We start from the raw sequence: 27,949 nt of genomic DNA, 5'->3' as shown, positions 1-27,949 counted from the left end.
TGCCTGGACCGTCTTTGAATCGTGTCCTGGAGGGCTGACGGGACTTCAGCGGTTCTGTGGACACGTCTTCCGCGTGTGGCCGGCTTGGTGGCAGATTCCGCAAGTCCGTGGCCGCTTCGCCGTGGGGGGCCGTACGGAAGAGTCGCTGCTTGGCCTCTTGGGATTGGTCCCAGTGCCCATGACATGGCTTGAAGGAAAAGCTGCTGCTGCGGGGTGGGAAGAGAGAAACCGGGTCAGCAGGCATGGTCATACCCAAGTAAAAGCCCTATCGCCTTTCTACTGTACGGCTCTATTCAGTTGTCACACAAAGCCAGAACTTGGCTCCCAGAGAATCACTTGAATCTTAAATGGCCCAGAAAAGTGCTGGTTTTATTGCTCTCTTGTGGGGCCGTGGCTCAGTGGCAGAGCATCTGCTTGGCATGCAGAAGGTCCCAGGTCCTACCCCCGTCATCTCCAGTTAAAAAGGACTAGGTAGCTGTTGACGTGACCGACAAATAATTATGAGCACACGATGATAAAAGTCAAAGCGCAACTTGGGGTAGCAAGAGAAACAGAAAATAATAATGAAAATGAGTTGTTTTCTGTTGCCCCAGAAGGTTGGACCAGAACCAACGGGCTGCAATTAAAAGTTTCCGGCTAAACATTAGGATAAACTTCCTGACAGAGCGGTTCCTCAGTGGAACAGGCTTCCTCAGGAGGAGGTGGTCTCTCCTCCTTTGGAGGTTTTTAAACAGAGGCTAGACGGCCTCTGACAGCAAGGCTCATTCTGTGAACTTAGGCAGAACATGAGAGGGAGGGCAGGAAGGGCTCTCATGGCCCTTTCTTTCATGCCCAGGGAAATGCCGATTGTCACTTTGGGGTCAGGAAGCAATTTTCCTCCAGGTCAGATTGGTCAGGGATCCTGGACGGGTTTTTTTGCCATCTTCTGGGCATGGAGTAGGGGGTCACTGGGGGTGTGGGGAGGGGAGGTAGTTGTGAATTTCCTGCATTGTGCAGAGGGTTGGACTAGATGACCCTGGTGACCCTTCCAACTTAGTGATTCTATGATTAAACATTTATTTAGTGCTTTAAGTATTGAAAGTGCTCCAGGCATTAAAAAAAATTTCAATCAGATTTCCCCCCACCCCTCAGATGTTTTAAAATGCTGTCACTCGGGAATTTCTTTTGAGCTCTGTGCCAGCTGCAGATTTTAGTAACTGAATTATTGCTCCAGAAACTAAAGAAAGCTATGGGTTTGTTTGTTTTTGGCCACCTTTTCTGCCCTAGGAGATATAACCTTGAGCCCAGTGAAGTGAGAGTTTTGTCTGCTATTTCGTCATCTTCCCCCTTCTGCCCTGCCCACCAAAGCAGCCAAAAGTAATATTAAAGAGAGTCCAAAACGTAAGAATGGTGTAAAGTCTGAAGAGAGAAACTAGGAGTGTGTTGGGGGGGGGGGTGAACAGCCACAAAATGATAGGCATGGTTTAACTTCAGTAACACAGTTCAGATCCTTGTGCTGTGGTTGCAGCTGTTGCCAAAGCAACATTTAAAAAAAAAAATTGGCACAATCAGAAGTAGAAGGGTTGGTTTTTATATACTGATTTTCTCTACCTTCTAAGAAGAATCAAACCAGCTTACAATCTCCTTCCCTTCCCCCTCCCCACAACAGACAGGAGGCAGGAGAGGCTGAGAGAGCTCTAGAACTGTGACTAGCCCAAGGTCACCCAGCTGTCTTCAAGCATGGCTGGGCAAAAGCCCTACCCAGCCCCACCCACTTCCTGAAACTGCTTGGTGGGCACCAGAAAAGGTGGCTTTTTTCAAGACAAGAGAGGAACAGAGGTAGGCAAGCCTGATGCATGGCATGTAGAGGAAGAATATTTGAGACTTCTGAGAGGCAAATGGCTACTGAGAGACCCTCCTGTTGACTCCCTCGGTTTCTTTCATCTTTCAGTGTTGTTCCCCTACTGTGAACTAGAAACGTGTGAACTAGAAACCATTACACAGCGTGGTGTAGTGGTTAAGAGCAGTGGTTTGGAGCGGCGGACTCTGATTTGGAGAACCAGGTTCAATTCCCCACTCCACATGAGCGGCGAACCGGGTTGGTTTCCCCACTCCTCCACACGAAGCCAGCTGGGTGACCTTGGGCTAGTCACAGCTCTGTTATAGCTCTCTCAGCCCCACCTACTTCACAGGGTGTCTGTTGTGGGGAAGGGAAGCTGATTGTAAGCAGTTTTAATTCTGCCTTTCTCTTAAGTGGTAGAGTAAGTCAGCATATAAAAACCAACTCTTCTTCTTCTTCAATTTAAAAAGGTGGAAATCTGACAGATATACTGGATTCAGCTGTGCTGGCCAATGCAGAAATGTATCTTTGGTGGGGATGGAATCCCCCTGCCATCCTAGGCCAAACCCTTCCCTCACCTGGCGGCGCGTTTTCGTCAGCCCACTGGAAAAAGCCGCACTGCTGCTCCCGGGGCTTGGCGCAGGTGTGGAACTGGCGGCCTTTGTTTGGCCCCTCCTTCTGCACTGTTCGGACGATGGCTGGCTGGCCACACTGGCAGGTAGTTCCTCCTCCTCCTCTGCTGCTTTGGCCATGGTCGCTGCCTCCGGGGTAGGAGCCGTCGCTCCAAGAACGCCCCCCGCCCCTTTCCCCCCTGCCCCCAGGCGTTCGGCTGCTCCCGCCGTCCGCCTCTTGGTCAGACCACAGGAAGAAGCCGCAGCCGCCAGCGCTGCATTTGTAGAAGCGCCTGCCCTGGTTGGGTCCTTCCTTCCGGACTGTCAGCAGCATGGCCGGTTCCCCACAGTTGCACACAACGGCGTTCTCGCCAGCGGCGTCTGGCGGGTGGACCGGGTTTTGTGCCGCCCTGGCTGGAGGAGCTGGAGGGCCCGGCGGCACATTTGCTGGCGGCCGGACGTGGTGGTCTTGGCGGTTGGTCACGCAGTTGAGGGAGCGGCCAGTTTGCAAAGGGTCGGCTGGTCGGTTGGTCGGTTCCAGAGGTCTGGGCGGGCCCTGGAGGTATCTCAGGTCCAGGATCTCCCTCAGCATTTCATCGCAGCCTCCGATGCAGCCGACAAACTCCAGGGGAACCATGGCGGGGAGGCTGCCCCTCCGGAACTTCAGTTTCAACCTGAGGAGGGAAAAAAGAGGGGTTACGAATTATCACAGGGCTTGTTCTGGCTTGCCGGATGGGGCAGAAGCATTCCTCAGCTGAACTGTTCTCAGTTTACAACTGAGATAAGTTCTTTATTGTATTTTTTTTAATGGGCATCTATATAAAAATGTCCTCGGGGGCCGCATACGGCCCCCGGGCCTGAGGTTCCCCATCCCTGCTCTAATTACTGCTTTACCGGCATCCCATACTACATCTTCCTGAGTACCCTTATCTGTGTTTTCAACAAAATAATTCTGTATATCTACCTTTAATTTATCCACTATCTTTTTATTTTTTAATAAAAATTCATTTAATACCCAAGGCTTGTTTCTCCTATCTCCTATTTTAACTCTTATTGATACAGCATTATGGTCTGACAATACCCTGGGTAAAATCTCTGGATTCTCTGAGACATTTATCAACCCTTTAGAGAGCCATAACACATCTATTCTAGAATATGTAAGACGTCTAGATGAAAAAAATGTATATCCCTTTTTGTTGCCATAAATTTTATATTGTTGACCAGTTTTTAACCGTTTTAAAGACAGTAATATTTTGTGTAGTGTTTTAACCAAAATGTATTGTTTTATACGGCCAGTTTGGGTAAGGCAATGTAACTGCAAATATTTTATGCTTAGTCGAAGGCTCATAATAATGATAAATCTGAAACAGTCATTAAATCATCTAGTAGTTTAAACAATAAACAAAAGCTAGCAAACCATTATCTTCTATGCAATACATAGTAACACAACTTTATATATCAGTGAAATCACAATCATTCTCAATAGTTCTAATATCCATCTTATAATACATCAGAGGTTTTCTATATTGTACTTCTAAAACAACCAACCAAATTATTATTAAATCGAATTATTGAGTCAGATATAAGATATAAAATATCCGTTACAAAAATTCCCTACACCCCATTTTAAAATTGCAATTCTTTCTTCCCCCCATATTTAATCAGAATACTATACTTATTTGTTTATTTTATCCTAATATAATAAATGCAATTTCCATTTTTATTTCTTTATTTAATGTTATTAAGATATTTATAACGCCTTTCCTTGTGGTTCAAGGCGGCTGATGATAGCGGCTAAAAACATTTTCTGTCAAAACTAGAAATAAAATCGCATACCCCAAACCTCCCCCTGCCTCAAAAGATGCCTACTGTTCAAACCCCCTCGAAAGCCTGGGCAGGCCTAGCAACGCCTCTAGAAGATCTCCAAGGAGGGCTCCCCTCTCACCTCTTCAAGGAGCCCGTTCCACAGAGCTGGGGCCACGATGGAAAAGGCCCCGGCTCTGGTCAATGCCAGACGGACTACCCTCTGCGGTGGAATAGCCCACAAATGGCTACCTGATGACCATAGTTGGCACACAGGAGCATATGGAAGGAGATGGTCCTTTAAATTGTTATAAAAGGGTGCATTGATGGCATCTATCACCTTGGAGTAACCTCAAAGGTTTTCTATATTGTACTTCTAAAACAACTTCTAAAGTTCTAAAACAACTTCTATATTGTACTTCTAAAACAACCAACCAAATTATGTAATGGAGTAACTCAAAGACTTATTTCAATTTCTTTCAGAGCCGTGACGGTCTGCAGTGGAACAGTTAGATTCCAGTCCCGTAGTACCTTAGAGGCCGACAAGATTTTTGGGATATAACCTTCCAAGCATCAAAGCTCCCTTCATTAGATGTCGGACATCACATCTGACGAAGGGAGCATTGACTCTCGAAAGCTCATACCCTGGAAGTCTTCTTGGTGTCTAAAGGCGCTACTAGACTAATATCTAGCTACCCGGATTTCTCCGGTGCGTGGTGGTTTTGTTCTAAGGATAAAGGATGCACATGAAAACTGTGACGCCTTTCCACCCTTTATGCAAATGCTCACCTGTGGACGGGATGTGGGCCACACACGTCGCAGATGGAATCGTCCTTGCTCACTTCCAGCACAGAGTCGGGAAACCACACGGCAGACTTACAGGTTGGGTAGCCTGTGCAGCTGAGGTAAAATCTGAAGCCAACAAAATAAAATTGTTTTTAAGTATTAGAAGCCTCAGAAAGGGCAAGGACCATGTTAGCTGAAAGCCAGCATGGAGTCTCTAATCTGAAGAACCAGGTTCTATTCCCCACTTTACTACATGAACCGTGAACTCCTATCTGGAGAACCGGGTTCTTTTCCCTGCTCCTCCACATGCAGCCTGCTAGGTGATCTTGGGCCAGTCACAGTTCTCTCAGAACTCTCCCCACAACAGACACCTTGTGAGGTAGGTGGGGGTGAGAGAGTTCGGAGAGAACTATGACCAGCCCAAGGTCACCCAGCTGGCTTCATGTGGAGCAGTGGGGAATCAAACCCGGTTCACCAGATTAGAGTCTGTCGCTCATGCGGAGGAGTGGGGAATCAAACCCAGTTCTCCAGATTAGAGTCCGCCACTCATGTGGAGGAGTGGGGAATTAAACCCAGTTCTCCAGATTAGAGTCCACCACTCTTAACTACTACACCACAAGATTGGAGGGGTGCTTTTGAGAGTCACAGGGAAGGGAACTGTGATTCTTGAAAGCTCATACGCTGGAAAAACGTGTTGGTCTCTAAGGAGCCACTGGATTCGAATCTTGCTGTTTAATAGGTTCATGTTGACACCTGGCCTAGTAAAATACATTTGTGTAGACTAGTAAGACATGCAGATGTATTAGCAAGGCTGCTCTAAGCTGGCTCCTGTTTTACTGTGTCAGGCGGCATTGTTAAAAAATCAACACACATCCAAACACACAGACCCGCCATTCTTCTTGGTCTTCAAGACCATGTCACTGCGGCACTGGGGGCATTTTCGGATGGGGTCCGGCATCGCGGGATAGATTTCTTCCTCTTGGGCGGCGTGGGGCACTTCCCCAAAATACTGAGAGAGCGCCTCGTCCAGCCTGCGGAAGGAAAAGTTGCTCTTAACCATGCTGGGAAACCGTTTTACAAAAGCGAAGCCAAACTATGCAAGGCATTTCCATGCAGAACAGAAATCAAAGGTCGGTTTAGGGCGGGGTGGTCAGCCACTCTGGGGGGAGAGAAGCAGGACACAAATAACAATATCAATATCAATATCTATATATATATACAGGAGAGGGTTCAGAACGCACTTGTTGGCCTTCTCCACGGCTGCGATGAAGATCTGCTTGTACTTCTGGATTTGCTCTCTCAGGATCACCGACTTGTCCTTCTTGCCCTCGCAAATGAGCTTCAAGTCAGCTTCGAGCTCGGCCCGGAGGTCCGGCTTGGACATCTCATAGCCCATAGAGTCGTAGCCTGGGGAACAGATGGAGCTGCCTTGTACCAAGAGCTCAATCTGGGAGGGGCTGTGGTTCAATGGTAGAGCCTCTGCTTGGCATGCAGAAGGTCCCAGGTTCAATCCCCGGCAACACCTCCAGGCAGGTGATGTGAAAGCCCTCCGCCTGAGACCCTGGAGAGCCGCTGCCAGTCAGAGTAGACAAGACTGACTTTGATGGGCCAAGGGTCTGATTCACTATAAAGCAGTTGCCACTATGTATTTTCACTGGTAGAGCCTCTGCTTGGCATGCAGAAGGTCCCAGGTTCAATCCCCGGCATCTCCAGTTAAAGTGACTAGGCAAGTAGGTGATGTGAAAGACCTCTGCCTGAGGCCCTGGAAAGCCTCTGCCGGTCTGAGTAGACAATACTGTCTTTGATGGACCAAGGGTCTGATTAGGGTTGCTAGGTAACCCCAAACCCGTCATGACTTTGTGGGGGAGGGGAAATGAAGGGAAAAACGCAGTTGCATCAATAGCATGATGACATTTCTAGGCAGAGACCTCTCTGTGTGCCATCCTTACCTTCCACCAGTCCCATCCCCAGGTGCCCTGGAAGAAACCTCTGGTCTGGTGTGAGACCGACATACGTGCGGGACTTGATAGTCTCAATGTGCTCCGCGTGAGTGGCGTCTGTTCCTGAAAACGCACATTTCGTTAAGGAGAGACCAAGGAGAGGGGACTTTTGATTCCCCGTCTTACCCCACCCTTTATGCAATTTTAATTTTTATAGTGTAAATAACTTGGCTGGCAGTCCCTAACAGCCTGGGCTAGCCCAATCTTGTCACAGCTCAGAAGTTAAGCTGGGTCGCGTACTTGGAAGGGAGACTATCAAGGAAGACGCTGCCGAGGAAGGCGATGGCAAACCACCTCAGCTTCTCCCTTGCCTTGAAAGCCCGTTGCTGGGGTCACTAGAAGTTGGAAGCTAAGCAGGGTCACTACTTGGATGGGAGACCACCAAAGAACACCGGGGTTGCTACACAATGGCAAACCACCCCTGTTCATCCCTTGCACTGAATACCCAATCAGGGGGGTCACCATGAGTCAGTTGCAACTTGCCGGCACGCTTTACTCACTTTGAGCTAGCCCGGGAAAAGCAGTCTGCAAACATTTCAGATAAAATTGACAATATTCCGAGCAGCGCAGCTATCAAAGAACTGTATTCCCCACGTGTGGATTAAAGATGCGCACATCTAAGCCCACCACGAAGCAGGTGGTAAGCAGGGACGCAGGTTTGTGTCGGGCTACCGTTATGCCCACAATGCACCCCCAGCTGAGCGTCCAGCCTTCTATGGGCACTCCCCACCACGCCTGTACGTACCTCTGGTGAATAGGCGCCCAATCCTCAGCTCCTGCCCCCTTTTACTAGTCCTCTACTGCCCCCTTTTTTAAAAAGGACATCCATTCCACAAAACGTTTACTGTTAAGCTCTCCACACTGAGAAACACACACACAGCCAGAATAGTTTCAGTGAGGAAATGGAAACAAGCACTTCTTCCGGACATAGAAGATAGGAAAGAAAAAGGAATGTAATATGCCACTACGGCTAAAATGTCTAATATGGTAAATAGAGACACGAATTATGAGCGGTTTCATGAAAAATGGAAACCATTTTATCAATATGTTGAGATTTGATCTTAACCAAAATAAAGTAAGTAAGTAGATGCTAATTAACCATAGTGAAACCCAACTTAATTTTATACTTGGATAACTATTTTGATTGTAGAAGAACTAAGTATGCTTGATTTGCTTGATAAGGCGATTATTTTTCGGTTACATGACTTGAAATGCTAGAGTCATTTTCTATAATTACGGTAACTATTTTGATTGAACAACTGTGTGGCAACGTTAGTATGCCACGTTATCTGTTTAGTATGGCAACGTTATCTGTTTGATTTGTTTTTGTATGCTTCTTAATCGCACTGCTGATATTCCAATTTCCCCTCTGTACCCTTTTCCTTAAAAGAAAAAAAATTTTTTTAAAGAGAAACGCACACACAAAAGACAAACTACCACAAGTTTAGGAAGGTTTTTCAGGCTGCTTGAAAGGAGCTGGTGTGTGTCGAAGCGAGTGCTTTTCAGAGCACATGGCTACGTGCCTCCCTCGGGCTGCTGAACGTGGTACTGACCAATGCCGTGTTTCTCCATGAGAGAAATGAGATCCGCTTCCGTGAGCAGCTGAGGTGGGCTAGTCTCTCCGTCGACCATCTCCACGGTGGTGGGCTGAAAGCGAGACCCCTTCTCGTACACGGGGATAACCTGTGGAGGGGGTTGTTGGGAGGGGAAAGAAAGTGGGGGGACAAAGAGAACAAAACCGTGAAACCGGGATGCATGGAAGATAAATGAAACTCAGACTTTCTGATGTATGGGGCGAAGAGATATAACAATTTCAAGTACTGTCAGGGGCTACGTTGCACGTTTATATAACAATTTCAAGAGAGATATAACAATTTCAAGTACTGTCAGGGGAACACACATTGCGCGTTTGGAAACGGCGATGTTGGTTGCTGGTCTGTTTCCAGGTTCAATTCAAGGTGCTGGTTATGATCTTTAAAGCCCCTCACAATCTCGAACCCACATACCTGCACATCTCATTTTATTGCGGTTCACTTTATTGCACCCCGCAGATGTTGCATTTTCAAGTAAGTCTATCAGCGCCATTTCCCCAACCGCATGTGCTCACTTCGTGTCTCTGTGTCACATTTTTTTAGCAATAAAGTATTTTTAATTAAGGTATGTACATTGTTTTTTCAGACAAAGAAGAAGAGTTGATTTTTATGTAAGCTGGTCTTTGACCGTAAAAAATAAATGATGAGTTGGTTTTTATATGTCGACTTTCTCTACCACTTAAGGAAGAATCAAACCAGCATAACACTCACCTTCCCTCCCCCTCCCCACAACAGACACCCTGTGAGGAAGGTGGGGCTGAGAGAGCTCTATCAGAGCTGTGACTAGCCCAAGGTGAAGGCAGCCAGAATACAGAACCTTTATTGGCATTTACAGTAACAAAACAAACAGGTAAAGCAGCTAGATATGGATCTAAAAAAGGAATGAATACACAGTTCATCAGTAAATTTTATAATAAACAATTAAATGAGGGTTCCCCTCCTTCTTTCTCCCTCCTTTAGGACCTTGGCCAGGAACTTGGCTACTTGAGTGGTAACTTCGAAGCTTTTGTCATCCAATAAATGGCCTATGTTTCCAGTAGTCATTGCAGTAGTAAATTGAGGAAGAGAGCTGCATTAAGCTGCATCGAAGCTGTGTGAAAAGTGGACAGTACAAGAGAATATGTTGCATTGTGTCAGGTTCTTTGCATTGACACCTACAACAGCTTGCTTCACGTGGTATTCCCTTGTATCTACCACTAACAACAGCTGAAGGGAATATATTAAATCTGGCCAACAAAAATGCTCTACGGTGAGAGGGTATAGTTAAGTTAGAAAAATACTGGGCCATAGAGTTTATTTGATAAGAAAGGCCTAAAAAACGAGGGGAGCAGATACCTTCAGCACCGGCTTTTATTATTTGGGAATCACTGTCCCATATCCTTTTTTGGATTGTCCTAAAAATATATAATTCACTGGAATTGGACAAGGAATCAAGATCAATCCGGAGTGATCTGATCCTATTTAAGATAAGCCGAGACCATCTAGAAACAGTTGAGTCAGTATGTAAAGCTGCCAATAGACTACTTGGGGGGGGGAATCGAAAATTAGAGCGTGACCAGTATTTGATAGTAGTGATCCAAGCACCAGACTCCAGATCAGAGTCCACCACTCTTAACCACCACACCACGCTGGTGCTATTCCACACTTAATAAACTACAGTATACTGTAAACATTTCTGTATTTATTTCCACTTATTATCCTGCTCTCCCCGGCCAAAACTGGGCTCAGAGTGGCTTACAAAAATATTCCATTAGATCAGTAAAAACTTTAAAACATTCTAAAATAGCCCTATAAAATCATATATCATCATCATTCCTTTACTGGCATAAAAACATAATATACAAAAGGTACAAAAGGAATGAAGATATTAAAAAGTTCCCTTTACGGAATAGTTAAAGGACAGTTACACCGAATAGCGCTGTTTGTTGATCCTTCCATCTAATTAACTGTTTGGTGGGCTTTTAAAACAAACTTTAAAAACTGTGCCACCGTCTCCAATATATGGGGCGAACGATTGTTCAATAAATAGGAAACGTTAAAAGAATCTGAGACTTTCTGTCTTTTAACCAACAGGGGGCTTAAAAGTTTGTTACAAGATTCTGTGTAGAAACTACAATAAAATAAGACATAAGCAACGATTTCAATACAATTGTTGACACAAGGGCAGAGCCTGTCAGACAGAGGGATTTTCCGAAATCTGCCTTTAAGTAGCACAGATGGCAAAACATTAAATCTGGCCTGAGAAATGGCTCTATGTTGAGAAAGATCACACAGGTGAGAAAAGTATGGAAAGGGCTGATAAACATCAAAAGATACCCCTAAATTTGATGGGGAGCATGTTTTATTAGCAGCGCTGTTTAGGTCTTGAAGTCCTATATCTAAGAGTCTGCATTTTATCCTTTGAAAAGCTTCTGCCTCAGTAAACATAAGCAAGGAGTCAAAGTTAAAGCCAATAGATTTAATTTTGCTCTCAATATGTTGAAGCCACGTAGAAGCATGTGACTCCATGAGCAGATAGTAGATAAGGGAAGAGGAATCTGCCTTAAAATGGAGGCATAACCAGAATTTTACAGTCATGAGCCACACTCTTGTTTCAAGTAGCATTTGGCCAGTTTCCAAGCACAATGCGGCATATGGGACACAACAGGGCATACCCATTATTTTTCTGAGGAATTTGGCTTGGATGCGTTCCAGTGGATAACCTAGTGCACTAATCCAGACAGGAATACCATACAGCAAATGTGCATTGACTTTGGCGTTATAGATCTTAAGGGCAACAGGAATATATTGATTTCCTCTATTGAAAAAAACCCGTATGATTGTTTATGAGCTGAGTTCTGCTGATTTACGTAGTTGCAAATTGATAATGGGTTTTTAAAGATGCATTATGATGGAAATAAATGCCTACATATTTAAAATATTTGACCTGCTCAAGTGAGTTGCCACCAATTATCAATTTAAGTGGTTTTCAGGACTTTGAGAATACCAGGACCTTGGATTTTGGGTAGTTCCACACCAGACCATTTGCAGTACAATACTCATGGCACCGGTTTAGTAATCTCTTTAAGCCAACCCTTGAACATGACAATAGCACAGCATTGTCAGCGTAAAGTAACAGGGGAGTATGTACGGAGCTGAGTTTGGGACAATGGCCGTCAACCTCTCTTAATGCAGTAGCCAGAACATTTAGGAAGAGGCTGAAAAGAGTCGGGGCCAGGATACAGCCCTGCTTAACCCCTTTATTGATATTGATTTTTGGGGATAGTTTACCTAGCTGTGTGCACTTGACGACAACTTGTGTTGGTATACAACCCTCTAATTAGGAATATCAAATCATATAAATCCCATCCTAATTTACCTAAGGCACCTCTAAAGTGTAGTACAAAAACACAAAAGTCAGTAAGGTGAGCAGATGGAATAAATACAGACTGAATAAAAAGATATTACCACAGCCGGGAGATTAGGGAGGCCAGCATTAATATATAGGGAACCGTAGCTGGCCTCAACCACAGGCCTGGCAGAATAGCTCTGTTTTACAGGCCCTGAGGAACTCTTTAAGGTCCCGCAGGGCCCTGGCCTCACTAGAGAGGATATTCCACCAGGCAGGGGCCAGGGCAGAGAAAGCCCTGGCCTTGGTCGAGGCCAGCCGGACACTCCTCGGGCCAGGGACCGCCAAAAGGTTGGTATTAGCTGAACAAAGAGTCCTCTGGGGACTCTGTACTACCGGGTTTATTGAATTTGTTTTGCTCATGGCCTGTTGGTCCGCGAGCATAAAGGACAGAAATAAAGGAACTGAACCCACAATATCTCCAAGGTATGCTTGTATTTGAAGGGCCATCTCCTTCCATATGTCCCTGTGCTCCACGTATGGCTATCTGTTGGCTATTCCACTACTTAGGCCGACCCATCTGGGCTTGACCAGAGCCCAGGCTTTCTCCATAATAGCTCCACTGAATCCAAAAGCACTAAACCACCTCCCGTCTATCTGCTTTCCCGCATAAACATTGGCTGTTTTTGCTGTCACCTTATCGCTCCACTTCTCGTACGGATAGACTTCCAGGTAGTTTCTGGCCAGGATCATGAGCCCGTGAGCAACAAAGCGTTCGCTGGCGATATCGATTTCCACCGTCGTTTCCTGCCCCTTGGCATCTTGGGAGCAGCCGGCCAGGAAGTGGCGCACAATGAACTCGTACAGCCGCTGGTCGTTCCCCTGACGGCAGGCACCCGCAAGAAAGAGCAACGATAAAATGAATCGCGGCTAAGGGGAAACAGCAAACATCCCATCCTGCTTCACGTCCATTCTGAGACACAATTGGAACATGGTGCAAACAGGGACGCTCTCTCACCCTATCCGACCTCACACGGTTGTCGTGAGGATAAAATAGGGGAGGGGAGAATGAAGGATCGCCCAACCCCCTTGTTAACTTGCCTGACCACTACAGTCATTTTCAGAGGCCCTTATTCGGATGCCCCCACCTTCGAATCATAGTATTTGGAAGGTACCACCAGGGTCATCTAGTCCAACCCCCCTGCACAATGCAGGAAATTCACAACTACCTCCCCCCACACCCCCACACCCCCAGTGACCCCCTACTCCATGCCAAGATGAGATTAGATGGGTGCAAGCAGGGAGAGGGCCTTCTTAGTCATGGCACCAAAGCTCTGGATCTCTTTCCCTAGGGAGACTCATCCGTCCTCTTCTGTTGCCCTCTTCCACCAGTGGGTGGAAGCCTTCTTTTTGTTTAGCTTGGCATTCCCTCAGTGATCCCTCCTTCCTGACCAGTGCTTTAACTGCTGTTTTTAATGTTGTGTGTGTATTTTAATGCCCTGACCTTGATGGCCCAGACTAGCCCAATCTTGTCAGATCCTGGAAGCTAAGCAGGGTCAGTCCTGGTTAGTACTTGGATGGGAGACCACCAAGGAAGTCCAGGGTTGATATGCAGGGACAGGCAATGGCAGACCACCTCTTTATGTCTTTTGCCTTGACCTGGATGGCCCAGGCCAGCCCGATCTTGTCAGACCTCAGAAGCCAAGCAGGGTCGGGCCTGGCTGTCGGATGGAAGACCACCAAGGAAGTCCAGGGTTGCTCTGCAGAGGCAGGCAATGGCAAACCACCTCTATCTGTCTCTGCCCTGACATGGGATAGCCCAGGCTAGCCTGATCTGGTCAAACTTCAGAAGCCCTGGTTAGTACTCGGGTGGGAGACCACCAAGTAAGTCCTGGGTGGCTACGCAGAGGCAGGCAATGGCAAACCACCTCTGTCTGTCTCTGCCTTGACATGGATGGCCTAGCCTAGCCTAGACTCTCTGCCTTGACATGGATGGCCCAGCCATGCAGCCTCACCTGCAAGTTATCAGTGTATTTTGTGGGATGAATGGGAGGGTGGGCCTGATCCGATTTAGTCCCGTTCCGGGGGGTTGGCCCACCCTGGTCAAGGATCCTTTGTGCAAAAGCCCCCCAATGGGGGTCCCGAATCTGCAACTGCACCAAGTTGGAGAGGTTGATGTCTTTGGGGAAAATGTTGGTCTCCGTTCGAGGGTAACTGATGTACCTTTTTAAAGAAGGGGGGAGGGGAGGAGAAAAAAGATCAAATGTTTTTGGTTGGGTTTCCAATTCACCCTTGCTTGGGGCATGGGAGAGGATATCGAAATCAATGAAACGAATGAAATATATAGGTTGAGTATCCTTAATCCGAAAAGCTCCAAAATCCTAAACCTTTTTGAGCGCCAACATGATGCCGCAAGTGGAAAATTCCACACCTGGCCTCATATGGTTCAGTGTTCACGAACTTGTTGTTTTCATGCACAAAATTATTAAAAATATTGCATAAAATTACCTTTCGGCTATGTATATAAAGTGTATGTGTTTAGACTTGGATCCCATCCCCAAGAAAGCTCATTGTGTCTATGCAAATATTCCAAAATCCAAAACACCTGGTCCCAAGCATTTTAGATAAGGGATACTCAACCTGTATAACGATGTCAGAATTTAAGTTAGCTCAAAATAACCTTCCACCGCCCGTTTTCCAGAAGGAAAGTCTGAAGTCTAAAAGTTGCTTGTTTTGTACCATCAGTGCCCAAAAAGAGGGTGTGTTTTTTTACCCCTGAGTGTAGAGCTTCTCTGCAATCCTCATGGTTTCTTTAGCATTTATTTTCAGCTTACGAGAAGCCAGCTTCTCAAGTTCCTATGTCAGGGAGGGACAAAGGAAAATACACATAATCACTGCAGAATAAAGGTACAGTAATGCAACAACTTTGGTTGAATGTAATGTCAGCCCTTTCCAGAAAGAAATATTTAGACTCTATTCCCCAGACGTGTGCTTTCACAATTAAAAATCTATTTCAGCAACAATCGGATATCATAGGCACAAAGTCCATTAAGAATGCATCTTAAAATACATACCTGGGTTGATACAAAATTGTTCAATTTCTTAATTTATGTTTATGTGTGCATAATGTTTTACTAGAACACCTTGGAAGGCCTGGGGGTCGAAACGAGTTTGGCATGTGGTTTTAGATTATCAACCCTGTATTTGCGGCCATAAGGGCTTGTTCTTAAATATGCGCATGAGCACTTTGTAATAGATATATTTCATTGTTTAATTGAAGTTTATTTTACCGGACTTTGGGTACCCAGCATTTTGAAAACAAACTCTACCTCATTTCAAAAACAGAAAAAACACATTTCAAGTGCTGGAAGGTAGCACAATCCTGAGCAGAGGTACGGACCTCTAAGCCCACCGGCAACAATCGACTTAAGAAACGTATAATTCCGCTCAGGATTGCATTGTTGGGCTCGTAAGAGGCAACATATTTATTTACTTCATTTATTCCCTGTCTTTCTCTGGGGACTCAAAGCAGCTTACGTCGTTCTCCCGCCGTCCCATTTTATCCTCAGAACAACCCCATGAGGTAGGTTCAGCTGAGAGCATGTGACTGGCCAACGGCGGTGAGGATTTGAACTTGGGTCTTCAAGACCCTAGTCTGACCCTCCAACCGCTCCACCACACTGGCTCTCAAAAGTTGCTTATTCGGAGAACAGATGGTCCATGAATAACGTTTGTACGTCCTCCTTCTCTGAGGCTTTCAAACAGAGGATTAGTTACAGTCTGCTATGCAGGGATCACTAGCTTGTTTCAGAGGCCTTTGATAGTAACATTTAAAAAAAAAAAAGATTTTTCCCTGAGCGTACCACGGTGTCCAGCGGCAAGGGTCTCCATTTACTTTTGGGCCTGCTCCCAACCTCCACCACGGTGGCCAGCGGATCCTAAGCACACAAACAAACAAAAGAAAAAAGCTGGAGAAGGGATTTCTGGACACTTTTGAATACTAAGAGGGTACCACAGAAGGGAACTCCAGGCTCATCTAGTCCAAGCCCCTGGCACAATGCAGGAAAATCAGTTGGGCCCAGGTTGTTTCCTACCTCCATGCAAATCTGGTAGAGAATAAGACAGGCTGTATGGTTGAAGAGACGATTCCTCTTCCAGTTGAACTCCACAGCGATCTCTTCGCAATCGTGCGTCACTGCAGAGAGAAGACGGCTAACCTCACAGGGGGATTGCAAGAATACAAGGGAGAGGGTAGTCTATAAGGTTGCCAATCTCCAGGTGGGGGCTGGAGATCCTCCCCTAATATAAATTATCTCCAGATGACCAAGATCAGTTCTACTGAAGAAAATGGCGACTTTGGAGGGTGGACTATCTCATTAGACCCTGCTGAGGTCCCTCCCCTCCCCAAACCCTGCCCTCTCCAGGCTCCACCCACGAAACCTCAAGGTATTTCCCAACTCAGTGCTAGCAACCCTAGAAAACTATGCCACTCTGAACTCCTTCAAGGAAGGATGGGATAAGGACATAAGAAAGGCCCTGCTGGATCAGACTGAGGCCCATGAAGTCCAGCAGTCTGTTCACACAGTGGCCAACCAGGTGCCTCTAGGAAGCCCACAAACAAGACGACTGCAGCAGCATTGTCCTGCCTGTGTCAAGAACATAAGAAAGGCCCTGCTGGATCAGACCCAGGCCCATCATATCCAACAGTCTGTTCACACAGTGGCCAACCAGGTGCCTCTAGGAAGCCCACAAGCAAGACTGCAGCAGCATTTATCCTGCCTGTGTTACAAAGAACCGAACAGAATAGGCATGCTCCTCTGATCCTGGAGAGAATAGGTATGCATCATGACTAGTATCCATTTTGACTAGTAGCCATGAATACCCCTCCCCTCCATGAACATGTCCTCTCCCCTCTTCAAGCCTTCCAAGTTGGCAGCCATCACCACATCCTGGGGCAGAGAGTTCCACAATTAAAAATACGACAGACTCAACAACGGCAAAGGCAAGTTTTGGCAGCACAGTACCCAAAGCTATAGAAAGGCTTGTGTGTAAACCCACTCAACCCCAGCACAAACTGCAAAATCAGTAAACAAATATGTAAGTTCTGTTTGCAGCAGAAGTGGACATTAGACAAATGTTCGGCAAGTCTGACTGAGACAAACCACATTTCTGTAATGTTACAGATTTATAATCAAAGCATTTCCAAGTTCCCAACCTTCGACATTCAGGAACATACCGTTGATTTTGTAAAAGGTCTCCGGCACAAAGGCCTGGATGGCTTTAAACCTTTCCACCACAAATCCCAGCGTGGGGAACTGGCAACTCCCATAGCTGATCAGCTGCTCTGCCAAAACCTCAGGGAAGATTTTCTGGAGCCTCAGCGTCTGGAATCGGGTGAAGGCAGCGCCTGGTATAAGAAGGGGGGAGAAGTAATGTGAGGGGGGGGAATGGGCATCCATCTGAAGTGGGGAGGGAAGGACAGAGCCGTGGGCACCAGAGGTCGGCATTCTCAGGGCTGGGATCCAAATGCAGTTTCCACATGCACATGAAGCTGCCTTATACTGAATCAGACCCTTGGTCCATCACTTCAGTATTGTCTACTCTAACCAGCAGCGGCTCTCCAGGGTCTTAGGCTGAGGTCTTTCACATCACCTACTTGCCTAGCCCCTTTAAATGGAGATGCCAGGGATTGAACCTGGGACCTTCTGCATGCCAAGCAGAGGCTCCGCCACTGAGCCACAGCCTCTCCCTTGGTGAAAGAAGGAGAAGGTGGTTGGGCCACCACCAAAAAGGCTATGCTGGTACTCACGGGACTAGCATAGACAAAAAAAGCCGTGTGAGAAGGAGGTAAATAAATCTTGCCACCTTATCTATTTAATTCAGATCCCATTGTTCTCTCCAACGGAGACCCAAAATGGATTACATAGATAGACCTGGAAGGGACCTCAAGGGTGATCTAGTCCAACCCCCTGCACAACGCCAGAAATTCACAACTACCTTCCTCCTCCACTCCCCTAGTGACCCCTGCTCTATGCCCAGAGGAAGGCAAAAAACCTCCAGGATCTCTGGGCCAATATGGCCTGGGGGGAAATGCCTTCCTGACCCCAAAGTGATTGGCATTATCCTGGGCATGTAAGAAAGGGTCAGGAGAACCGAGCACTGCCATCTAACCTTGAACACATGAAGCTGTCTTATACTGAATCAGACCCTTGGTCCATCAAAGTCAGTATTGTCTACCAAGACTGGCAGTGGCTCTCCAGAGGTTTCTTCCAGGGCACCTGGGGATGGGACTGGTGGAAGGTAAGGATGGCACACAGAGAGGTCTCTGCCTAGAAATGTCATCATGCTATTGATGCAACTGTGTTTTTCCCTTCATTTCTCCTCCCCCACAAAGTCGTGACGGGGGGTTGGGGTTACCTAGCAACCCTAATCAGACCCTTGGTCCATCAAAGACAGTATTGTCTACTCAGACTGGCAGAGACTCTCCAGGGTCTCAGGCAGGGGTCCTTCACATCACCTACTTGCCTTGTCCCTTTCCCTGGAGAGGCCGGGGATTGAACCTGGGACCTTCTGTATGCCAAGCAGATCCTCTACCACTGAGCCACAGCCCCTCTCCAAACCTTACGACATTCTCCTCCATTTTATCCTAGCAACAACTGAGGGTTTTGCAAAAAATCCAGGAAAACAAAACATTCGCTCATTGAAGCAGAGGCCCCAAAGTAGAAAGAGTTGGTTTTTATACCCTGGTTTTTTTCTGCCTTTTAAGGAGTTTCAAACCAGCTTCCCCTTTCCACAACAGACACCTTGTGAGGTAGGTGGGGCAGAGTTCAGCGAGAACTGTGACCGTCTCAAGGTCACTGTGAGGGTCTGTATGCCTTGCCTTGGGTAGGCCTTTGCCTTGTATGTTTCCCCCCCCCCCATCCCTGGGCTCGTAAAAGCAGTCCAGGCCTCTTGACTTTCCTTGGTTCAGGCGCAGGGTCTGACGGGCCCCAGGTTGGAATGTCTTCCCTCTTCCCACGTCCCTCCCTTGCTCTCACTGACTCCCTTCCACCACTGTGGCCTTGGTGGGTAGATAGTACTAACAAGCTCTGTGTTTTTTGATGTTTTGTACCATGCACAATTATCTCGTAGATTCCCATAACATACGTTTGACATCTGCTTCCCTGTAGGAGTTATAATTCTGTCTTTGTGAATCTGTATTCACTTGCAACTTTACCAGTGTGCGGCCTGTATCATCTGAAGCTTCCTATTAAAGTTTCTTGTTTCTGCATGACTGTCTGAGCAAGTGATTTTATGGAGTTTGCACAGAGAGGTCAGGAATCCTCACAGTCACCCAGCGGAGTGAGGAATCAAACCCAGTTCTCCAGATTAGAGTCCGACGCTCAGGGGAGGAGTGAGGAATCAAACCTGGTTCTCCAGATTCGAGTCCGCCACTCATGTGGAGTTGCAGGGAATCAAACCCGGTTCTCCAGATTAGAGTCTGCCATTCTTAACCGCTACACAATGCTGTCTCCTAAATAAAAACCAGAAAACCTAGTTTTGGAAACCTCAACACATACATAGAGCAAGCACCTGCTCTTTTGGGAGACATACATCAAGGAAGTGACAGAATTGTTTCTATGTTGATTTTTGCAACTGATTCTGTTTCACCACCCTTCTGCCCAGTGCCCAGTACCTCGAGCATTCAGGCTGCATGGAGGGGGCGGTCCATAAACAGCCCCACCCCTCTTTGCTTCCATACCTATCCTGAGGTCCAATTCTTGCCTCACTTCCACCGCATCGCTGACATTCAGATTGGGCTGGCCCAGGTTCTCCCAGGCATTCCTGATGGCGCGGGGCGTGATTTCGGAGAAACGGGCACGAAACACCTGGAGGTTCGGCTTCACTGTCGATCAGAGAAAGAGAGATCGACTTATTACACGGTTGTCCACAAGCCTACAGAAAGACGTCCTGCACCTTGAACAGAAGTTGAATGTGTGGAAATGGGCAACCAAAGCTTTTCATGGCAGAGAGAAGTTGGTTTGTATATGCCAACTTTCTCTGCCTTTTAAGGAGAATCAAATCGGCTTACAATCACCTTCCCTTCTCCTCCCCACAACAGACACCTTGTGAGGCAGGTGGGGCTGAGAGAGCTCTAAGAAAGCTGTGACTAGCCCAAGGTCACCCAGCTGGCTTCATGTGGAGGAGTGGGGAAACCAACCCAGTTCTACAGATTAGAGTCCGCTACTCATGTGGAGTGGGGGAATTGAACCCGGTTCTCCAGATTAGAGTCCACTGCTCTTAACCACGACACCACGCTGGCTCTTTAAATAGCACCCCAGATAAATAACATCCCCTTAAGCCTCTGTTAAAACAGCAGGGTTTTTTCCCCCTCCAGGCAGATGGCAACCTTATGAGGTGCTATAAATCTAGGGAATGGCCATTTAGAAGAGAAGAAGAAAAAGGAGAGCTGGTTTACCGTATATACTCGGGTATAAGCCGACCCGAGTATAAGCCGAGGTGCCTAATTTCACCCCAAAAATGGGGGGAAATTAGACACCAGCGTATAAGCTGAGGGGGGAAATGCACCCCCTCCCCCCCCGCAAGCTTACCTGACCGGGCTCCAGGCAGGCGGTGGCGGCGGCCCCCTCCCTGCGCGCAGGAGGCCTTGCAGGCCGCTCCCAGGCCACAGGGAAGGCGCGCGGGCAGGCAGCGGCAAGTTCCCCCCCTCCCAAGTACTGTATTGACCCGCGTATAAGCCGAGTTGGGCTTTCTCAGCCCTTTTTTTGGGCTGAAAAACTCGGCTTATATGCGAGTATATACGGTATATATGCTGACTTTCTCTGCACTTAAGGCAGAATCAAACCAGCTTACAATCACCTTCCCTCCCCCTCCCCACAACAAACACCCTGTGAGATAGGTGCAGCTGAGAGAGGTCTAAGAGAGCTGTGACGAGCCCAAGGTCACGCAGCTGGCTTCAGGTGTAGGAGTGGGGAAACAAATGTAGTTCACCAGATTAGCCTCTGCCACTCCAAACCATCGCTCTTAACCATGAATGCTTCAAGACGGCCCACAAAACCACAGAGAAAACAGCGGAGGGTCATTTCCCGAGCGAACAATACCGAAAACCAAATCACAGCCTCAGTTCCGTCTACACGCTGAAGCACCTGTACCGAACCAGCGGGGAAAGACGGAAAGTGCAACGAGGAATGAGATAGACTTTGCTGAGCTTCCACAAGTTTTGCTGCACCTCATGCCATTACATAAGAGAATAAAGAACCTAAGAAAAGCCCTGCTGGGTCAGACCAAGGCCCATCAAGTCCAGCAGTCTGTTCATACAGTGGCCAACCAGGTGCCTCTAGGAAGCCCACAAGCAAGACAACTGCAGCAGCACCGTCCTGCCTGTGTTCCACAGCAACTAAGATAATAGGCATGCTCCTCTGATCCTGGAGAGAATAGGGATCCATCATGACTACTATTTATTTTTACTAATAGCCATGGATAGCCCTCTCCTCCATGAACATGTCCACTCCCCTCTTAAAGCCTTCCAAGGTGATAGCCATCACCACATAAGAACAGCCATGCTGGATCAGACCAAGACCCATCAAGTCCAGCAGTCTTTTACACAGTGGCCAGCCAGGTGCCTCTATCATAGAATCATAGAGTTGAAAGGGGCCACCAGGGTCATCTAGTCCAACCCCCCTGCACAATGTAGGAAATTAACAACTAACTCCCCCCACATTCCCAGTGACCCCAACCCTCCCCCCGCCATGCAGGATCCCACAATCAAAGCACTCCCCACAGATGGCCATCCAGCCTCTGCTTAAAAACCTCCAAAGACGGGGACTCCACCACCCTCCGAGGCAGCGCATTCCACCGTCGAACAGCCCTCACCGTCAGGAAGTTCTTCCTAATGTTTAGGTGGAATCGCTTTTCTCTTACTTTAAATCCATTACTCCGTGTCCTAGTCTCTGGACTGGAGCCACAGAGAACAAGCTAGTTCCATCAACAACATGACATCCCTTCAAATATTTAAACATAGCTATCATGTCTCCCCTCAATCTTCTCTTCTCCAAACTAAACAAACTGCAGAGTATAAAAGAGGGGGAGGAGTTCATGGACCAAACTCTTGAAAACCGAAGAGGAGGCTTCCCCCCGCCCTGTCTCGCCCTTACAAGGTACCTGCTTTGCAGACGTGAATGATCTCATAGCCGATGTTCTCCCCTTCGCGGTCGCAGTCCGTCCAGATGACCAGCGCTTGGCAGTGCTGGACTTCTCGTTCCAGGGTTCTCTGGAAGATAAGGGAGACAGGAAACCCACCCACAAAGGCGGCAGGTCCAAGTCACTGCTCATTATGTATCTAGCAGGTGGCGTGGACATAAACCTGACCACTACAGTCATCTTTGGAGGCCCTGCTTTGGGTGCCCCTGCCTTCTGAAATTAGGCAAGTGGCAAGCCGGGAGAGGGCCTTCTCAGCCATGGCACCCAAGCTCTGGAACTCTCCCCCACCCCCCAGGGAGATCCGTCTGTTTTTATTTTATATAAGACTATTTTATTTTATATAAGTACAGAAAGGAAAAAAGGGGAGGGGAAAATGATAAATATACGCCATCCTCCAAACTTCCACATCGTTTAAATTTAAAAGAAAAGATATCACCAAATATTGTATCATTCTAAACATTACTCCATCTCAAGATTCTCTAAAGTGAAGAAAATTTTTCAATCACTGAGCCTCCACATCAACTAAATTTAAGAAAATCTAATACCATATCTTCTATTAAGCGTCTTAAACATATGTATACTTTATATACCTCTATGAATTCTCTTTTAAGTTTCATTCAACCTTATTGCATAGTTTATTTTACAGGTGAACACTTCTTTAAAATTTGTTTGGTGTTCCCACAGTGATCCCTCCTTCCTAACTCATCTTTTACTTGCTGTTTTTTACATCCTTGCACATATTCCGGCCTAACCTACCTCACAGGGTTGTTGCAAGGATAAAACAGGAGAGAAACGCAAACGGGAGAAGTCGCGCTAGACGAATCTGTGCAACACCTTTTTTGGGACCAACCAAATCAGCACAAAGGAGGCAACGGCTGAAGAATAACCCGCAGAGAACCTTAGCTGTGCAGCGGTACAAACCTTAATGTCTACGTAGTTTTCAGGGCAGTATTTCTCAATTTCGGCCTCGAAGAGGAGAAGCGGGTTGCAGCTATGCCTGGTGGAAACAGCGTCAGGACGAGGTTAGAACGCACAAGCCCGAAGCGAGCAATAAAAATGGTGTTCTGGGTTCAGCACACATCTCCCAGAATAGCAGCAGCCCGTTCCTCTGGCATGCTTTGCTCTGAGAATCTATAGGTCCCCTCAGAAATAGTTGCCGACACTCACCATTTTTTAAACGGCATCTTGAAATCATGAGCCAGGAGATGTCCCGAAACGGATGTCATCACCACTGCGACATTCTGTGGAAGGCAGAGGAACACAAGTCAGCACTGGCCGAAGCTAAGACTCAAAGCTCCCTTTTGCCTATAGTGGTGACCTAAGTACAAATCTGTGGTGAGACCACACTTGGAATACTGGGTACAGTTCTGGTCACCACTCCTCAAAAAGGATATTGCAGCTTGAGACGGTGCAGAAAAGAGCAACCAAAATGATCAGGGGGGTAGAGCAACTGCCCTATGAGGAGCAGTTGAAACGCTTAGGGCTGTTTAGCTCAGAAAGAATGCAGTTAAGGGGAGATAAGATAGAGCTCTATAAAATTATGCATGGTATGGAGAGTGTGGACAGGGAGCTCTCTCATAATACTAGGATCATCTGCTGAAGCTGGAGGGTGAAAAATTCAAAACAGACCAATGGAAGTATTTCTTCACACAACGCAGTTAAACTGTGGAACTCCCTACCCCTGGAGGTAGTGATGGCTGACAACTTGGAAGGCTTTAAGAGGGGAGTGGACATGTTCATGGAGGAGAGGGTATCCATGGCTACCAGTCAAAATGGATATTAGTCATGATGTGTACCTATTCTCTCCAGTATCAGAGGAGCATGCCTATTATATGTTGTGGAAGACAGACAGGATAATTCTGCTGCAGTTGTCTTGTTTGTGGGCTTCCTAGAGGCACCTGGTTAGCCATTGTATGAACAGATAGATGGACTTGATGGGCCTTGGTCTGATCCAGCACGGCTTTTCTTATGTATATTTTATAGCTATACCTGTCTCTCAATAAAGAGAAATCAACAACTGCAAAGGATAACTTGAAAACGTACCTGACCAAACATGTGACATTGATATTCATAGAGCTTGTTGAATTTGGAAAGCCCTTCCCTCTAGAAGGAAAACAAAACAATTTTAGTATATAAAAAGCGGGCAGTTCTCAGTCAATCAAATCAATACATAAGTTTGGATGTAGGGTTGTAGTGATTAAGAGCGGTGTAGTGGTTAAGAGCGGTGGTTTCGAGCAGTGGACTCTGATCTGGAGAACCAAGTTTGATTCCCCACCCCTACACACAAAGCCTGCTGGGTGACCTTGGGCTAGTCACAGTTCTCTCTGAACTCTCTCAGCCGCACCTCCCTCACAGGGTGTCTGTTGTGGGGAGGGGAAGGTGATTGTAAGCCAGTTTGATTCTTCCTTAAGTGATAGAGACAGCTGGCATATAAAAACCAACTCCTTCTTCTTCTTAATGATAAACAGTTGGGATGTTTGTTGTTACCTAAAAACCACCCTGGAGGAATCTTTGGGCGTGCTCCCTCCCTAAACACGTCCCACTTAATAACTGGACTCTTCATATTCATGTGTGTATAATGTTGTCAAGTCGCAGCTGACTTATGGCAACCCATTGCCTGCCTCTGTGTAGCAACTTTGGACTTCCTTGGTGGTCTCCCATCCAAGTACTAACCAGGGCCGACCCTTCATAGCTTCTGATATCAGACAAGATCAGGCTCACCTGGGCCACTGAGGTCAGGCTAGAAACAAACAGAGGTGTTTTGCCATTGCCTGCCTCTGCGTAGCAACCCTGGACTTCCTAGGTGGTCTCCCATCCAAATACTAAACAGGGCCAACTCTGCTTAGCTTCCAAGATCAGATGAGATCAGATGAGATCGGGATAGCTTGGGCCATCCAGGCCAGGGCCTTCATATTCATAGCAAACTGCAACTTGTCTATTTCCAAACTGTAAACTGTGGTTTGTTCTCTGCCTTCCAAACCGGAGTTTAATCCTGGCTTGGAGGGCCAAGAAGAAACCACAGTTTGGGATCCCAGTGCAACAACAAAATGTGATTGGCTGTGAAAGCGGAAGAGTTTAATTACTGAGCTACATGCAAGTGAGGGAAGGGAGCACAGGAGAGCAAAGATCCTCCGCACAACAACAAACTACACCTTGTTGGTGTGTCTCTAATCCATGCTGCAGCTAAAACATTTCTAATCATAGGCAGATAAATGAAAAACACCTTTAAGAGGGGTCAGGGCTTCTGCACATATTATATAGCGGAACAAGCCCCAACTCTGTATATATTTACTTATGTCCACATCTTTTTTAGTACCACTGAATTCATGCTTAGCACCAATTTTGCTGTGCAGACATGGGCAGAGGCACCCGGCAGTGCTCCAGCATGTGCACATTCCTGCAATTGTCATTGGTGGGAATATGCACACAGGTTGCATCCTAACGCTTTCCATGTGGGAACACTGACCTAGGCTAATAGCAAGTTTTAAGGAGCTCTTGGTAAAACTACCACTAGTACAACTTTCCTTCAATGCATGCATACCTTCCCTGTGCAGAGCTAGACAGTATGGTGTAGCGGTTAGAAGTGGTGGTTTGGAGCGGTGGACTCTGATCGGGAGAACCGGGTTTGATTCCCCACTCCTCCACATGAGTGGTGGAGGCTAATCTGGTGAACCGGGTTGGTTTCCCCACTCCTCCACAAGAAGCCAGTTGGGTGACTTGGGCTAGTCACACTCTCTCAGCCCCACCTACCTCACAGGATATGTTGTGGGGAAGGGAAGGTGATTGTAAGCCAGTTTGATCCTTCCTTAAGTGGTAAAGAAAGTTGGCAGATAAAAACCAGCTCTTCTTCTTCTTTTGTGCTAATTTACAATCTGTCCCTTGGGAAGAAGAAGAGTTGGTTCTTATACCCTGCTTTTCTCAATCTTTAAGGAGTCTCAGAGAGGCTTACAATTGCCTTCCCTTCCCGTCCCCACAACAGTAGAAAAGATCAAGAGTCCAGTAGCACCTTACAAATTTTCTGGCAGGGTATGAGCTTTTGTGAGCCCCAGCTCACTTCTTTGGATAACGAAAGCTCATACCCTGACAGAAACTGTGTTAGTCTTTAAGGTGCTACTGGACTCTTGCTCTTTCTTATTGCTATAGACAGACTAACATGGCTACCCATCATAATCTATCTCCCTACAACAAACACCTTGTGAGGCAGGTGAGGCTGAGAGAGTTCGGAAAGAACTGTGACTACCCCAAGTTCACCCAGCAGGCTGCATGTGGAGCAGGGAATCAAACCCGGTTCACCAGATTAGTCTACCGCTCCTAACCACTACACCACACTCGCTCTCTGGTGGTGGACACTATTTGGGGCCTTAGAAGCTGCCTGAATGTGGCAACCCTTGATGCCGGCGCTGACCCCATCACATCTGAACCGGCCCTCAGTGCTGGATGTACAAGTGCATTTAGGATGGCTTTCAGAAACCAAAGTTAAAATTGTTGGGAAATCTTGCATAGAAGGAGGAGGAGCAGAAGAGTTGGTTTTTATATGCTGACTTTCTCCACCACTTAAGGAAGAATCAAACCGGCCTACAATTACCTTCCCTTCCCCTCCTCACAACAAACACCCTGTGAGGTAGGTGAGGCTGAGAGACTGTGACTAGCCCCAGGTCACCCAGCTGGCTTTATGTGTAGGGGTGGGGAAACCAACCCGGTTCACCAGATTAGCCCCCGCCGCTCATGTGGAGGAATGGGGAACCGAACCCAGTTCCCCAGATCGGAGTCCACCGCTCCAAACCACCGCTCTTAACCACTACACCACACTGGCTTTTAGATGCATTCCACCAGATTTCCACTGGATATGTTCTGCTGCATTTTCAACCTGATGTTACCCATCTCTAGCCTTCAGGACAGGGTACCGCAATGGTACATAACCCACCACTTGCCAAGAGCCACAGTCTCAATTACCAAAACAGCCGCCTTGACCAGCAAAAACAGCCGTCTTGACCCACACTTCTGGGAGGCTTTTAGCTTACCTGTTCCTCCAGCAGTGGCTGTTTCAAAGTGGGAACCACCTACCAACCACACACCCCACTGGGTGAGGGCTTTGCCCCCCATTCCTAAAACATGGGGCAGGTACCACATTGGAGAACGGTCCTCAGATGAGCCCCAGGTGGCATGTCAAAGAGCCACTGAGCGAGTATCAGCGGGGAGCCGAAACAGCCAAAAGAATTATGAAGTTGTCCTACCCGCCTCATCCTGCCATTGGAAAGGATGTCTGCAATCCCCCGCGCAGCGTCGTTCTTCTCCGCCACGCTCAGCACCTTCTGGACGTTTCGGAACATCCCGCCTTTGGCAGCCTGAGAGAAACAGAGACTCCACGACCGGAAGAACCATCTGACCCCAGAGCGGGCAACCAGTCTGGTCTGGAGGATCATCCCACAAGCAGAACACGGCTCCCGGTCCAAGAAGTCATCGTGAGGCTTTGTTACGCGGCTTCTTTTACAGACTTGCCCCGGTGTGCACCGCCTTTGTGCAAATGATTGAAACAGGAGTCCAAGGAATAAACCCAAACTTAGTTCTGGAAATGGAAAAAGGTCATTCACACTTCACTGAAGGTGCTTTCAAAGGTTGCGAAGCTTCAGCAATGCCCAATTTCTGCAGATTTTCTCGGTTAAGAAGATGGAAGTCCCACAGCTCGGAGTTCCTTGATAATTAGGACTGCCTCGTTCGTTCAATTAATAGCCTTGATCAGATGGGAATCCGCTTCAGAAGTGGCAAGAGCCTTGACCCCACAACCCCTGCAAGCCCCCAAACGTTTTTAA

At 47.2% G+C, this 27,949-nt stretch overlaps 1 protein-coding gene across 1 annotated transcript; it reads right to left on the bottom strand.

The window, feature by feature from the left end:
• Positions 1 to 45: 45 nt before the first annotated feature.
• Positions 46 to 27,562, bottom strand: TOP3A (DNA topoisomerase III alpha). Its single transcript, XM_056866257.1, has 19 exons — positions 27,374 to 27,562; positions 24,183 to 24,242; positions 23,307 to 23,380; positions 23,061 to 23,136; positions 22,101 to 22,209; positions 19,681 to 19,824; positions 17,176 to 17,346; positions 16,034 to 16,134; positions 15,803 to 15,877; positions 14,713 to 14,795; positions 13,955 to 14,162; positions 12,636 to 12,821; positions 8,573 to 8,702; positions 6,969 to 7,082; positions 6,261 to 6,426; positions 5,907 to 6,050; positions 5,023 to 5,145; positions 2,398 to 3,104; positions 46 to 206 (listed from the first exon to the last, which is right to left on the bottom strand). Exons 1-19 carry the CDS (start codon positions 27,560 to 27,562, stop codon positions 46 to 48), a joined length of 3,021 nt encoding a protein of 1,006 aa, XP_056722235.1.
• Positions 27,563 to 27,949: the final 387 nt, after the last annotated feature.

The sequence above is a fragment of the Euleptes europaea genome, chromosome 21 (genome assembly GCF_029931775.1).
Source record: "Euleptes europaea isolate rEulEur1 chromosome 21, rEulEur1.hap1, whole genome shotgun sequence".
Classification (NCBI taxonomy): Eukaryota; Metazoa; Chordata; class Lepidosauria; order Squamata; family Sphaerodactylidae; genus Euleptes; species Euleptes europaea.
This window is presented reverse-complemented; position numbering and strand designations above follow the sequence as displayed.

Bases quoted from the DNA above. Each gene is read 5' to 3' on its own strand.
- TOP3A (XM_056866257.1), bottom strand. From the start codon at position 27,562: ATGATCCTCCAGACCAGACTGGTTGCCCGCTCTGGGGTCAGATGGTTC. The intron at 23,137-23,306 runs GTGAGTGTCGGC...TGTTTCCACCAG, and splicing joins AAGATGCCGTTTAAAAAATG to GCATAGCTGCAACCCGCTTC. The intron at 14,796-15,802 runs GTACGCTCAGGG...TCCCTGACATAG, and splicing joins CCTTGCCGCTGGACACCGTG to GAACTTGAGAAGCTGGCTTC.